The sequence below is a fragment of the Mollisia scopiformis genome, assembly GCF_001500285.1.
Source record: "Mollisia scopiformis unplaced genomic scaffold LY89scaffold_6, whole genome shotgun sequence".
NCBI classification, from domain to species: Eukaryota; Fungi; Ascomycota; class Leotiomycetes; order Helotiales; family Mollisiaceae; genus Mollisia; species Mollisia scopiformis.
Genome location: NW_017263586.1, coordinates 374,173 through 388,040, shown reverse-complemented (window position 1 = coordinate 388,040; position 13,868 = coordinate 374,173). Strand labels below are relative to the sequence as shown.

At 48.1% G+C, this 13,868-nt stretch overlaps 6 protein-coding genes across 6 annotated transcripts; 3 read left to right on the top strand and 3 right to left on the bottom strand.

The window, feature by feature from the left end:
- Nucleotides 1-174: 174 nt before the first annotated feature.
- LY89DRAFT_730427 (uncharacterized protein) lies at nt 175-2,223 on the top strand (the record flags this gene model as incomplete). Its single annotated transcript, XM_018219478.1, has 1 exon — nt 175-2,223. The coding sequence occupies one exon, from the start codon at nt 175-177 to the stop codon at nt 2,221-2,223; it is 2,049 nt and encodes a 682-aa protein (XP_018074735.1).
- Nucleotides 2,224-3,488: 1,265 nt separating this feature from the next.
- Nucleotides 3,489-5,021, top strand: LY89DRAFT_705320 (uncharacterized protein; the record flags this gene model as incomplete). Its single annotated transcript, XM_018217445.1, has 2 exons — nt 3,489-4,602; nt 4,662-5,021. 2 exons carry the CDS (start codon nt 3,489-3,491, stop codon nt 4,733-4,735), a joined length of 1,188 nt encoding a protein of 395 aa, XP_018074734.1. The 3' UTR covers nt 4,736-5,021.
- On the bottom strand, nt 5,021-6,428 carry LY89DRAFT_682119 (ribosomal protein L6). The gene is made up of 5 exons (XM_018214444.1): nt 6,338-6,428; nt 6,168-6,215; nt 5,838-6,093; nt 5,594-5,771; nt 5,021-5,518 (listed from the first exon to the last, which is right to left on the bottom strand). The coding sequence occupies exons 1-5, from the start codon at nt 6,381-6,383 to the stop codon at nt 5,468-5,470; spliced, it is 579 nt and encodes a 192-aa protein (XP_018074733.1). The 5' UTR covers nt 6,384-6,428; the 3' UTR covers nt 5,021-5,467.
- Nucleotides 6,429-7,353: 925 nt separating this feature from the next.
- On the bottom strand, nt 7,354-9,849 carry LY89DRAFT_695045 (putative dipeptidyl peptidase 3; the record flags this gene model as incomplete). The annotated part of the gene is made up of 7 exons (XM_018216746.1): nt 7,354-7,947; nt 7,998-8,354; nt 8,405-8,592; nt 8,643-9,045; nt 9,109-9,204; nt 9,256-9,616; nt 9,725-9,849. 7 exons carry the CDS (start codon nt 9,847-9,849, stop codon nt 7,354-7,356), a joined length of 2,124 nt encoding a protein of 707 aa, XP_018074732.1.
- Nucleotides 9,850-10,518: 669 nt separating this feature from the next.
- On the bottom strand, nt 10,519-11,605 carry LY89DRAFT_639877 (putative 60S ribosomal protein L6-B). Its single transcript, XM_018211640.1, has 3 exons — nt 11,396-11,605; nt 10,896-11,231; nt 10,519-10,845 (listed from the first exon to the last, which is right to left on the bottom strand). Exons 1-3 carry the CDS (start codon nt 11,528-11,530, stop codon nt 10,693-10,695), a joined length of 624 nt encoding a protein of 207 aa, XP_018074731.1. The 5' UTR covers nt 11,531-11,605; the 3' UTR covers nt 10,519-10,692.
- A 136-nt stretch (nt 11,606-11,741) lies between these two features.
- Nucleotides 11,742-13,359, top strand: LY89DRAFT_705316 (uncharacterized protein). Its single transcript, XM_018217444.1, has 4 exons — nt 11,742-11,844; nt 11,895-11,964; nt 12,010-12,514; nt 12,682-13,359. The coding sequence occupies exons 1-4, from the start codon at nt 11,794-11,796 to the stop codon at nt 13,214-13,216; spliced, it is 1,161 nt and encodes a 386-aa protein (XP_018074730.1). The 5' UTR covers nt 11,742-11,793; the 3' UTR covers nt 13,217-13,359.
- Nucleotides 13,360-13,868: the final 509 nt, after the last annotated feature.

Genomic DNA, 13,868 nt, shown 5'->3' with positions numbered 1-13,868 from the left:
AATGTCCTCCACTCGACCTCCCCATCACATAACCCGATATGCATGTATAACACCCAATCACAGCGCTTCAACCCTGACCCTTTCGATCTCTCATTCCTGCTCTTCTTTTTTCGCTTGACAATCATCGTCTACAACTAGCATTAATCTTCCAATTCATGAACACAAAAGACCTCAATGTCTGATGAAGGGTACAACATTACAGAAGACAGAAGCTGCACAATAACAACTCCATTTGGCAGGACGATAACTTGGACCCCAAGACCTCATACTCTCTTCCCACGGCTGCCTGCAGCACCCACACCGCCCAACAGTCCAGTTGAGGAGCGGAGTCCTGAACAGTGGTCCAACGGCTTCTATGGTTATTCCGGAGTTGTAGTTGGGAAGGCAGAGGAAAGTGGCGCCACCAGATCAGGAAGAAAAGGAAGCAAAGCAAAACGAATCTTGGAAAAAGTTAGGACATTGAAGTCGAAGTTCACGACTCGGCTACGTATGCATCCCGATCGTCCTTATTTTGGCGAGCGAGGGGATTCATTAAATTACACAACACAAAACTTCGCTTTTACAACATCATCGAGCAACATTGCTACGCTGACCAGAAGATCGAAGAGCGGAATGATGAACAGGATGCGCGAATACTGGCAGCCTGTTAATAGATCAATTCCGAAAGAAAACGCGTCCAAAACGGCCAAGAGGGAAAGGCCGTGGAGAAGATTCACGCAATGGAATAGCGCCACTTCCGACACTGAGTCAAACCTTACTGAAGACTGCACATACAAACAAATCTTGAACAATCCTCTTACTTCTAACAAACCCATCATGATACAAAGAGCCCGCTCCGACAACTCCGACACCGGTGGTAGCATGACTTGCCAGCCTCCAAGCGCGTTGGATTGCGCGTATACCACAAGATCTAGACATTACGAACAACAAGCGGAAGAAATGATCGCAGCATCGCTTTCAACCGCTGATGAATTTCCTGAAGAGAAAGACTCAAAAGCGAAATGCAACCACAAAGGATGGAGACTCTGCTGTTTACGCAAAAGAGACAAAACCCCCGCGGAAGAGCAAGAGCAAGACCCATCTGGTCAAGGCGCAGGAAACACAGCCATACCTGAAGACGCGGAATATCTGACTACGTATTCCGATTCTGGGTCAATCGTGAATATTGCGCTCGAGAGCCCTATAATCGACGACAGTCTAATGATCCGCAAGACATATGACCTTCGCACATTGGACTATTCACTTTCGGAGGGACAGTATGGACAACACAAAACCAAGCAGAACAGCAATCTTCGGGTTCCTCGTCTTGCGGCAAGACAACGACAAGTCTCATCTGACGAATCCGACGAATCCGACAAACCTGAATTGTCTCCCCACTTCGACGATCAAGATCTTGCAATGGACGATGAGATCAGCGATTTGGACCTGGACCTGTCTGATCCCTCTGTTCCTGTCCACCAGCCATTGGATCGCAAAGCACTCGCTGCTCGTCTTGGGTCCTTGCCAAAGCTGAGAATTCCCACGTCTCCGCAAAGCGCGAACACCCTCATTCAGCGACAATCGAGAGATATGGAAGAGATCTCTGAGAAAGTATCAAGCTTGGATATCGATGAGCCAGCCATTGAAAGCGTGTACCATGACGCGGAGGAGGAGAGGACAGTGGAGGACAACAAGTTGAAGGCGGACCTCAAGGAGGCTATTGGAACACCTTTGCTTGACCGAGTCGCTAGAGAAGGCTCACAACCACAGGCCCTCCGAAACCTTCTAGAGAATCCAGCCACTGAGGCTATTGACGGATCGTATGTCGAAGTATCGCCAGACACGTACCTCAGTTCCAGCCCCGTATACCTTTGCGTCGCACACCCATCTCTCGACGACTTTGTCGATGAGTTCCGCCCAACTAGCCCCAGAATTGGAAATTATCCAGCCCTCGACAGCTCGGCTACTTCCATCGACTTTGGCTTTCACCCAACAATTGAGACGATGCCTGATTCTTGGAGCGAAGAATCTGAATCTGCCATGGAATTCCCATCCGAGACCACTCATAGCCAAGAGGGTAGGACCTGGAGAGACTTTTCAGCTGCAGATCTACCCATGGGAAGAGTCGACGAGCAATCGTCGAGATTTGCTAGGGTTAGGGAGGCTCAAGAGTCTTGCAGACCTTCTTCTTTGGCAAATGGTCGACGCTCTGATGATTCGATTAGCTCGGTGGAGGCTCACTGATTGTACATACTAGATTTGCTGGCGTTGGAGACGGAGGAAAATGGGGATGGGATGGGCTGTTTGTTTCGCTGGTGTTGACAGGGTGGGAATGGGATGGTGATGAGTCCTCACAGGTCTTCTCAATGTGAGTCGATGAGCTTTGGTCAACGCCCGGACTTGTACATAGACGGCGTGCCAGATCTTGTTGGACATAAAGACTGCAGTCTAAGAGTCGAATGTTATGCTTTGAATGTACGATAGGGAAACAAAACATGGATGAACCTTCCTTCAGTACCTGTGTATGCCATTACGAACGCAACGTGTGAAGATAGTGAAAGGAGATCCTGGTATTGCAAACAGAATACAAGAGCACAAATGAATACAACATGCAGTGTGATCGCAGTACAACTAACGGTAGCAAAACTGTGTGAAAATACCCGGTGTCACGATCCTCGGACAGCAATCACTCTCTAGTGGTCCTGCCCAATTTGTTAGTCCCCTCTCCCAACACACCATTCAGTGGGCCCCAGGTGCAGGAGCACTCGTATCTTCTTGCACGATATCCCCTCAAGCATCGTATGTTGTGTCTTCGAGGAATTGATGTCATCACAGTACTTCGTAGGCAGAGCCTCAGATCTTCATGAGGTTCAAATTCAGGGATCATAAGCAGGATTTAACGAGGATTACATTATGGTACCGAACATCCCAGGCTCTTCCCGACCCGATAAGCCCCCGTTACCTGGCCTACAATCGCGCTGTCAACAGCTGCTGCAAGATACCACACCATTCTGCAAACCAAGGCAAACCGTCCCAAAACCTGCATATCCGCACATTCCTCTTCCCCTGCAACAGAAAATAAAGATATTGATTTGGTAATCGAAGTCGTATTCGACCCCCGCTAATTAAAGAAGTGTAGTGTCCGGCCTAACGAAAGACGTGGGTGGGCTGTCTGCGAAAAGCTTCACGAGGAGGTTGGGGCCAGCCACAGAATTATTGCATTTCTTCAACCACCCATTTTAAGTGCACCCAGATTCTCTTCCCCCTAATCCCCATTCTTCACTCACAGACACACACATTCTCGAGAATTCTTCAGTGACGTTTTGAATTTTGGTGTACGGAACACTCAATTGATAGGCACGATACATCACATTCGTTTGTTTGCTGGAGCTTCGAAGTTGGTTGTCCGAGGTGGGGTTCGTTGCTACACCGCCGGCAAAGGGAGCTTCTCAAGAAGCTCAACGACAAGAAACCGATCCAATTCGAAGGCCACGACGATATTCCACACGATGCGATTTTCACAGACTCCTCCGAGCTTGATCAGCTTGCTGCTCGTCGCACTCTCCCAAATCAATACAGTCAGTGCAGGACCATTTCCCAAAGATCCATTGCATGATCTGCTGGGCTTAGGATGGCTACAACCTCGAGACTGCGCATCATACTGCGGCGCCGAAAACCAATACTGTTGTACAACAGGGCAAGCATGCTTCACCAATGCTCAGAATGTTGCATATTGTAGCGCAGGAGCAGCAGTGTCGGGCTATGGAGTCTACACCACAACCTGGACAGAGACCGACCTCGTCACCTATACCAGCACCTACAGTTCCTACTACCAAGTAGCGACCACGACCCAGGTATGGGCATCAGCAACCACATACACAGCAGCTCCAGCAATCTGCACAACAAGTTTGGGTGAATCCTCTTGCGGTACTATCTGCTGTGCTCAGAATCAACAATGTGCGTTCGCTGGGTCCTGCACAGCATATACCTCCACATATATTGCTGCAACAAGCACATATTCGGCTCCTCTACGACCTACCAGTGGCGGCGTCTCAACTCAAACTTCAGTCGTATCTGCTACCACGACCGCTCCATTCATCTCACCTGCCACAGCAAGCGGAAGCACGCTCCCAGTCACCTCAGCGAGCAGCAGTAGTGGTCTTTCCGCCGGAGCAATCGCTGGAATCGTCATTGGTGTAATTGCAGGCGTTATTCTCCTCCTCCTAATATGCTTCTGTTGCATTGCCCGATCCCTGTTCGACGGTATCCTAGGACTATTCGGTCTCGGAAAGCGACGAAATCGCGATCGTCGCAGCACCGAACGAGTCGAGGTCGTAGAACGCTATTCTCGCCATGGATCCGGGACCGCTTCTCGTCGAGACACGCATAGTGGTTGGTTCGGAGGCGGAGGTGGAGGACGACCAGCACGTGTTGTTGAAGAACGCAGAACGGAGAAGAAGAGCAGCGGCTTCGGAGGCCTGGGAATGGTTGGTGCGGGATTGCTTGGTCTAGCAGCCGTTCTGGGATTGAAGAGGAGAGAAGACAGGAAGGCGAAGAGTAATGCGGCCAGGAGCGATATAAGTAGTTCTTACTACACAGACTCTTATACCGGAACCAGTGCTAGTGAGTAGCCCACGTCCCCCCTTTTCCTCGCTTCGCATGATGTGCTGACGAAATATCAGGCAGCCAAAGTTCAGACCGGCACACAAGGAGATCTGGAGGAACTCGCGGAACACGCCAAACCAGCAGGCGGTAGTTTATCCTCTTCTGGACATTAAATATTGTTTGCTTGTTGCATATTTTCGGAGCGATTCATCTAACTCATATTTCCGGCGTTTGGCATTGGGACATTTTTTTCGGCATGAATGAAAAGATTGTGGATGAGCGAAATGGATATACCAACGAAAGCTTGCTGATACTGAAATGAACGAAACTGGGGATGTGGATAGATGATTGGGAGTGCATGTTGAAACGGAGGAAATCTGTATATTGTACCTTCTGAACACACTCTTGACCCCATAATGGATGATGTTGATATGGTCTTCTCAAATTGATTCGAAGTCTAGAATTGTGACAAAATCATATATAACCTGTGACTTGTGAATTGGTGGTTATCGAAGCCTCATCTGCTCAGAGCCTGTTTAGAAAGTGGAAGAACGAGATATTGCAAGGACGAATAGAAGTAGCGCGAATGCCTGCCTGCCTATCTCTGAGTTCAGTTCCGGAGACCAAGCAAATAGACAGATAAATCATGCACTCGCAAGAAACTTTCTCATAGTCCCCAGCCACAAGCTCTTTCCAACGCCTAATCTCCACCCCAAAGTCGGTCTTCAGAATCAAGAAAGTGAGTTCTTTTGTTCGCAAGATTTTCATTCTGAGCACCTTGCTACATAACAGGCAAATGCAAAGGCAGCCGATATGCTCCGCTTCCCAGAGAGTGTTCATCGATGAAAGAAAACCAAGCCCAACCCATTGACGCTCCGCCCGTTCATGCCTCCTCGATGTTACCCTTCTCCGAAACGTACAGACCGTCCAAGAACTATATGGATTATGTATTAGCATTTCCTGTGCCAAATTCCGATCCCTGTTTCCAGATATTAGGAGGGGTTCTCACCTTCCGAATATCCTTGTTTCGCACTCTGCAGATCTGTTGGATGTCGGCGGCACTTTGTGAGACGTTCTCGAGCGAGTTTCCGGACAATTGCAGCTCATCCTTTTGGGTTGTGGAGGCTACGACATCGACGCCTGGTTGCATGACGACTCTTCGGACGATCTTCTCACCGATGAAGTTTCTATACACTCATCAGTCCTTGCATTCTCGCCCAAAATCCCAGCCTCCAGAAAGAGTCCAAACATACCGAATCTCAACCTCGAACAAGCCAGTCTCGTTGTTCTTGTCGACATTGACGTTGATGGGGAAATGTGCGTACACATATCTCATCTTGTACTTGAAGCCCTTGGTAACACCGATAATCAGGTTGTTGATGAGAGTGCGGACTGTGCGGAGGGTGGCGACGTTCTTGCGGGCACCGTGGTGCAGTTCGATGTTGATTACATCCTTCTTGGGGTGCGAGAAGTTGACTGCCAGGTGGTTCAGGTTCTTGGTGAGCTTGCCTATAAAGTTTCCCCTCCTTGTCAGAACTCCTGCCTTTCTCGAACAACATGTAGACTGTGGGATTGGTATGTACCTCGTGGTCCTTCGACGGTAACTTGGCGGGACTTGATGCTGACCTTCACTGTGAGGAGGACCGCATGTCAGTAAATATTCTTTCCTATGCGATATACCAATGTCCAATTTGCCATTTTCGCTGCCGCCCCCTCCTCCTGCTCCTTCAGATTGGGAATTGAGTGTACTCACCACCCTCGGGGACCTGTAAGCTCTCTTCTGAATGGATGTACTTCATTTTGGACCTGTGTCGTTGGTCGTTATGCTGGGCGGGAAATTCGAGGTTGACGGTTCTCAATTTTCGATCGCGATCGCGAATTTCGTGTGTGGGCTTACTTAAGCCACACGTGATCTGAGACTGAGCTGACCCACTTGCCGAATCTAGACTAAGCAAAAAGGGGTAGATAGACTTCACTTCGGCAACAAAGGTACTTCTCATGTCAATAAGCACGGGTTTTGGCCACATTGCTTCTGCTTTTCAAAAATGAGAGACGGGGTTACATTTCATCTTGATGGATCTCCTATCAACCCTGCTCGAAGAACACGGAATTTCATCGAGGTTCAGGATACTGGCTTTGATGACCTTCGCTCTGTAATCTTTCGCATACTTCAAGAATGTTAAAGAACTAAGAAATGTTACGTGGGAAGTTGAGCTCATTACTCCCGATGAATATAACAAAAGGTTATATGCCGACTCCTAAGTAGTGGTCATAAAGTTAATTGGTACCCCGTTGTAAATCCCAGGAACCGACTTACAACCAGTGTGCTGCAAAGCGCGCTTCCGAAATGACATTGAGCGTCACTCACGCGGCAGATTGATACATGAGCTTGGAGATGAGCATGCAACAATACATTGGAGGAGTAAGTGAGTACAGTGTACTCCCTTGATCATATGTTAGTTTTTGCCACTCAATTACTCTACTTTAACTTGAAGAGAGAACTTATGCCGCTTTAAAATACTAAATCACTGACGGACTTTAGATCTTGATACAAATTCTGCTTGTGCACTCTCTTCAAGTTGAAGCAGCATGCCTCCGTATTTTTGGCAAGCTAACATATGATCAGGGGGAGTACACTGTACTTCACTTCGAATGAGAGGTGCTGGAGAGGAAATTTTGATTGTTCGTATCATCAGTCATATCAGCCACCAGCCACCAGCAAATGCTTTCCGCTCAGGCCATAACGCCTGCTACAATGCTTGTGGCCTATCAGACATTTCTTTCAGCATAGCTTTTTACCATGCCTTCCAACGATGGATCGTATTCCACCAAAGACACCTTTCCACTTGATTCATCCAAAAATGTGTTTGCTTGAATGAATACCTTTCTAGGTTGTTTGTTGCGTAAGACTTCATTTCTGATCGTCTCTCCCCAGAACTTTGGTTCAACGCCTGTCATCTCAGCATAGAGCTTCGTTCCAGCCTCAAGGTCTGCCGTTGACTTGTAGATGTGGAGTTTTTGGAGGTAAGACTCGACAGCCTTTCGTCCCACGGTAGTGATCTTGCTTCGATCAAGCTTGATAGTGAGATCAGAAAAATCGTCATTCTTGTAGTCCAGCTTGCAGAAATCATCTGGTGCATCAAGAAAGCACTTCAAGATGCTGAACCGAGCTTGAGAGTGTGCCTGGCCCCATTTCCTGGATTTTGGGTCCCACATTTCGAGAGAAGCCACACCGGCACGAGCCATGGATAAATAAGCCGCGTACAAAATGTCACCACTTTCGCCGTCCATGTTGGCACTGCCATCACCAAATCCAAAGATCTTCAAGATCTCAAAGTCACAGCTCAGCGCCATCGCAACGCACTACGCACCCAATTAGCACTGCAAATGGTTGATGAACATTTGCGACTGACCTCTGCACGGCACTCCTCATAGCTTGATGCGACACTTCCGAAAACCGAACCCCAAGTTTGACCCGGCTTATAGTAGGTGGTCACTGGTTTGTTTGTAACTGGACTGATGGGTGGTGATTCCGGGTTGAAGTTGAACTTGCCAGGCTCAGTCTCCTGCAGCAACTTGCCGGTACCGTGACCAAGCAATTCATGAATGCCGACTTGAACTTCGAATGCAGCATCGCGATACTTTTGATAGATTTCCAGATCGGCTTCTGCAATGAATGGAATCTTCTCATTCGGAGCCTTGGCGCTTAAGACGTTTCCAAGCGAGACATTCTTGAAGCCCTCGGATTGGCGAATGTCATCGTAGTTGGGCTAAAAAAGATGTCAGCTCGACTTCCGCCGAAAAGATGGACCTTCAATACAATGTTTATACCAGCAGGAATTCCAGAGCCTGCAAAGGAAAGAACTTCTAGACTAGTGAAATCAGGGCTCAGAAATTTGTCCTTCTCAAACTCTTTCGACCACGGAAGCTTTGGAATCATTGACTCAGCAGCATCGACCAAGGATCCGAAAGCTCTAGTCCGCTCCAGATTCACGGTTGCAGCGAAGCCTAGATGACCTCTTTAGTAAGTTGATAGGATGCGGACATAGAAGACTAACCTTCCCACTCGCCTCGAACACCATGAGGATCTCTATACGTCTCAACGAAACCAATATTCGACTCAACCATGGGACCTTTATCTCTGATCCAAAATCGTTGAGCATTCTTGAAGGCTTCGAGAGATCCTTCTTCAAAAGACTTCGCATAAGCAAGTTGCATGTTCTTTTGATTCTCGTTGGCAGCATTTTCGGCCGCTTTCTTGTGATAGTCGGCAATGAGAGCCATTTCCTTCGCATGGTCTCCAAAGACAAGCTTCAACTTACGGCCTTTCAATGAGCCGGTGTTGATGTCGAAGATTGTCTCCTTGCCAATGTCCCCACCTGAAGCTGGGACATTCGTTACTGCTGAGGCAATCAACAAGTCGAAGTTCCCGTCGGCATCTTTCCTTAGTCTGGTGTTTTCCTGTTCGATCGATTATTGACGGTTCTGAATTGTGAATACACGTGAACAAATAATGGTGCATACCACAAGAAGGCCCTTCTTCTCCAAAAAGTCAGACACTTCACTAATATCTGCTTTGGTGATACCCTTCGAATTCGGATAGTAGGTGGTCATATGGCCCTAGATAGAAGTTAGCACCTCTCTCTAGAGGATCTGACAGAAAGTGCTTGCCTCGTCCAGATAGCCCAGATGCATGATGCCAGAATTGTCACTTGAGAAAATGGCTCCCTTCGTTGCCTTGTAGTGCGCTTCTGCTTTCGGGGACGTCGCAGCCAGAGCTTGAAAGGCCTTCTCCGTACATCGAGGAACAAACTTGGCATCTCCGAAGCCTTTGTAGTTTCCACAATTCCCTAGAAACTGGCCCGCATATTCGAGGAAGTATTGCAAGTCTTCGGTAGTAACCCCAGCCTTTTCCTGAAGACTTTTCCAATCCCCATTACAAGCTTTATAGAGCTCGATTATAAAGTCGTAAATATCCTCAGACTCTGGGGAAACTTGTCTGAGTGTAATGCGGGTTCCTGTGAAGGCAGCTCTACAAATGATGTCAGCTTTACTAGATCCAAATGCCAATCTAGCTACATATTCTCTGAAATCTTCATTACATGCTCAATGTTTTCCCATAGCTCTACTTCGTACATACCGAGAAATGTAATGGGCATAGCGGGCTTGTTGGTCTGTCAATGCATCAAAGTGCTTCTTGATCACAAGATTTACCGTACTTGGCGGCGAGTCCGCAAGGAAGTTCTTGAGCTCCTGCGCGTTCATCTTGAGATGTTGTTGAATGCTGAAGAGTCTTTTGGAAGGAGAAGATAGTGGTAGCATGTCACGTCTGGAAGCTGACGAGGGGTTCCTCCTTGCAGGACACGCTAATAACGCAAGGCTGTGGAAGGTGCGAGCGCGGGGCAGGAGCGAATGAGAGCACAACAGCCTTGTGTAAGTGTGACGAGCCTTGGGAATACATTTTGACATCCTCCTCGGCACTTGATGGTGTACATGAAATGCTATAAAATATTTTCAAGGAGTTTACTGCTGACACACGGACCATGTGATATTAATTTCGGCATCGAGAATTTCGGTCTAGGTCATATGTAGAGCAGTACACATGAAGACAGTCATCGACCGCTTTATTTAAGCCACTGTAGAACACCATGGCTCTTGGAGGGCAATCAAATCACATTCTTGCACTTTTCCAGTATCCTTCCATATCACGAGTATTATCAACAGCTACTTGTAGGCCACGAACAACTTGATCGTTCTGTAGCCGAGGTGGGAGCAAATAATTCGTAGCGGAAGAAAGTCGAACACAACTTGTAGGATGCAAGTGGAAATGCTCCTGCTGTAACTTTGATGATCGTTTTCCAGTAGCCCATGCAAGCTTCGCCAGCCGTAAAAGTCTAATGTTTCTAGCTTGTTGTATCATTGGTTAGTCACATCCTCACGACAATCTCATCTGTGAGCCCATGTTGCTTTGTGAAGGTTTCGTAATTGCAAATCTGATTACAAAGCGCCATAGCAATTCAGACCATTGCCATCCAGGTCAAATGCACGCGACTGGTTGATCATTTTCCGCATCCACTGTTCTACGCCCGACCAACCAGAAATACCCATCTACCAGACCATCTCGTGTGGCCTATCACCCTTTCGCAAGCTGAAGGTACTGGCAAGGTAGCTGATGAGCATTGGCTCCTTCTTGATGGTGGCCAAAAGAGCCTTGTCGACTGCCTTTTGGTCTGCTGCGCGGCTGCTAGATGGCTTCTTCTTCTGTCATTCCAGTCAGCACAAATCGCCAGATCTCTAACAGTTTTGCATACCTCTGCCTTCTCGCCTTGCTTGAAGAACGCCTCCTCACCCTTCTTCTTCTCACCCTTCTCCGCCGCAAAGTACTTCTCGCTACCGACCTCCTCTACCTTCTTCGAATCAACACCAGCGAGATCAACCTTGTGGGAAGTGGCGATAACATAGCGAGCATTCACTCTTCGGAGGGGAACACCGTTGATCTTGAAGGGGCCGGTGACAAGGAGAACACCTTGGTCGAGGTTCTTCAGGAGGATGACGCGCTTGCCACGGAAACGACCAGCGAGGAGAATGAGAACGGTACCAGGAACGAGACTTGGGCGAGGAGTAGAGACACGGATAGATTTGCGAACCTGAAAGTAATTAGCAATAGATCTATGTGCGTACTTTCTCGCAAGAGTGCTGGGCCAGGAAGACTGCAATTGCGATCGCAGATCTCAGAATCACTTCCGATCTCTCACAATCAATCACAACATATATCCCATCCCAGCGTCTCTGCAGGATTATCCAAACACACCTTCTTGGGTTGCGCTTCATCTTCTGCTGGGTACCATTTCTTCGCCTTCTGACTGTGATGAGGAACCTCTCTCGTCGACTTGCCGAAGGTCTTAGTCTGAGCAGCTGGTCTCGTTGCTTCTAATACGGCCGACATTGTGAGGATTGACCGCTTCTGGGAATGCTGGGCGGTTTGTTGCTGTGTCGTTAGTCGTGATATGGAAAATTAAATCCTCAATTCCAATATTGTGTGTCGTGCTCGCTTAGGCTGCTTCCTTAGCGGATTGGGGCAAAAAGTGGGTCAAATCACATGACATGGTACATGCGCGTAAAATCGCAGCCTTCTCGCGACTGAAGCTCCTAGCTTACCAGGAACGGTTCACAGCTCATTATCCTTCCTCAAAGACAACGAATTTCAAAATGTCGATCTCACCAATTATAACTTTCAAAGCTGGTCGATGTGAACTCGACGTACGTATCTAAAACCCTGGTGCCAAAATCTCATTCTCACCTTTACATAGACATCGAGCAAGCCGTACAAGGTGAAGCCTCAAGCTACGCCTGGTTACATCTATCTGTATTCCGAAGATGGTATGTTGTCCAACGCTACAATATGCAGTATGTTAACCTGTTAAGAACTCATCCACTTCTGCTGGCGCGAACGGAGCAAGCCCATGACCGATGAAGATAACCTCGACCTGGTTATGTTCCCTACCGACGGGCACTTTGAGCCTTACGAGTACAAGACCTCGAACCAACCCTCCTCCAAGACGAATGGTCGTATATTCGCTCTGAAGTTCGCCTCGTCTTCCCAAAGATATCTGTTCTGGATGCAATCCGGTTCCCAGGCACAAAACGGAGATGCCAGCTGGTTCAGTCCTAGAGATCTGAAGATTGGCCAAATTGTTGATACTCTGCTGCAAGGCGAGGAGGTCGACGTATCCGAAGAGATTGCCCAAGTACGTGGTAGCGGAAATGGAGGAAATGATGATGATGAGACAATGGAGGATGTTGAAGGCCATGGCGATCCAACGGAACAACACCAGGGAGGGAGTGGCGGTGCTGGACCAGGTGCAACTGGAGGAGATATTCGAGAGGAAGGATCCGGTGCGAGAGAAGGTGGAGCTGATGGTGGACGAGCGTAGGTCAAATTTCATCGCATACATGGCATTCACTGGGCATTTACGACCAAGGCGTTGCAAAATGGGGTATGAGCGACCTGTGTACTGTTAGGCAGATACGAACGGAATGAACATCCAAATTTCAAGGTTATGACTTGCTCTGTGCTTAGGCTGACACCTTGACTAGTGCAGGTTCAGGGCCTACAGATGCCGCTACGGTGGTTCAGAACTTCCTCAACTCCTTGAAAGGTGGGCAGGGTATGCAACAACAAGCCCAGGGCCAGATTTATACTACCTTACCAGACCTCCTCCCTACCTCCATCACAGTACCGAGCATAGACTCTGCAAAACCAGCCGACATCGACAATCTTTTGAGTTATCTCCCTCCAACCATCCTCCTCCTCGCACAAGAGTCAGCATCAGCAATTGATGGCCTGGTTGAACCAAATGCCGAGACAGCTAATGCAGCACTTGAGGCCTTGAGCTTAGAGCAAAAGAAAGCGCTCCTGAAGCGGGTCCTGAGAAGCCCTCAATTCCATCAGAGCCTGGGTAGCTTGACGATGGCAATACGTGACGGTGGGTTGCCCAGCATCGCTGATGCTTTAGGAGTCAAATTGCAGCATGGAGGACTGGTTCGGGGTGGCAGCGTCCCATTGGGTGGTGGAGATGCTGTTGAAGCTTTCGTTGAAGGTGTGAAGAAGACGGTGGAGGAGAAGAAATAAAGTGGAAATGATTTGACACCAGACTTGCATGGCATTCGCCATTGTATTACACTCCTGTATCACATAGAAGACCTAGACCGGGTTCGCAGAGACCTTAAGAAGCTTAATTGAGAGTCAAAGTGGCAATCAAAAATAGTGAAGACATTGTAAAGTCAAGAAATTCATGAACAAAATGTCAAAAGTGGCACAATTGGCATGGCATGAGCAGTCAGGGGTGATGCTTTGTCAGCACCCGCTTAATTTTCTCCTCCAACGACGACAATATCAACAAAATTCTATTCAAGGAATCACATTCTGCACAAACAACTCAACGCAAGGCCATGGTCGGCTCTTCGCCGGTTCTTCGCAAGAGATGGCCGGTTAGCTGACCCATGGCTCAATCGGGGTTAGCGCAGTTATCCTTACCATTGTTCTCATGGCCTCGCTAAAACCGCAAGACAATGGGAAGCCTCAGAACAATAGGAAGCCTCAAATTCCCGGATGAGCTCAATACCAAAACCATGTTGAGGTATCCCTTGAGAGTTCTCGCCAAATTCTCAATTCTGAGTATTTAAAGGCGCACAAGTTTCTGCTCTTTTCAAAAACCCTCCAACCTCTCAAACCCAAAATCAAAAGTTACTGCATCTGTGTTTACTCTGCGTTCATCTGCACA

Bases quoted from the DNA above. Each gene is read 5' to 3' on its own strand.
- LY89DRAFT_705316 (XM_018217444.1), top strand. From the start codon at position 11,794: ATGTCGATCTCACCAATTATAACTTTCAAAGCTGGTCGATGTGAACTC. The intron at 11,845-11,894 runs GTACGTATCTAA...ACCTTTACATAG, and splicing joins CTGGTCGATGTGAACTCGAC to ACATCGAGCAAGCCGTACAA. The intron at 12,515-12,681 runs GTAGGTCAAATT...CACCTTGACTAG, and splicing joins GGAGCTGATGGTGGACGAGC to TGCAGGTTCAGGGCCTACAG.
- LY89DRAFT_639877 (XM_018211640.1), bottom strand. From the start codon at position 11,530: ATGTCGGCCGTATTAGAAGCAACGAGACCAGCTGCTCAGACTAAGACC. The intron at 11,232-11,395 runs GTGTGTTTGGAT...AATTACTTTCAG, and splicing joins ATGAAGCGCAACCCAAGAAG to GTTCGCAAATCTATCCGTGT. The intron at 10,846-10,895 runs GTATGCAAAACT...CTGGAATGACAG, and splicing joins AGCAAGGCGAGAAGGCAGAG to AAGAAGAAGCCATCTAGCAG.
- LY89DRAFT_682119 (XM_018214444.1), bottom strand. From the start codon at position 6,383: ATGAAGTACATCCATTCAGAAGAGAGCTTACAGGTCCCCGAGGGTG. The intron at 6,094-6,167 runs GTACATACCAAT...GAAACTTTATAG, and splicing joins TACCGTCGAAGGACCACGAG to GCAAGCTCACCAAGAACCTG. The intron at 5,772-5,837 runs GTATGTTTGGAC...ATGAGTGTATAG, and splicing joins TTGTTCGAGGTTGAGATTCG to AAACTTCATCGGTGAGAAGA.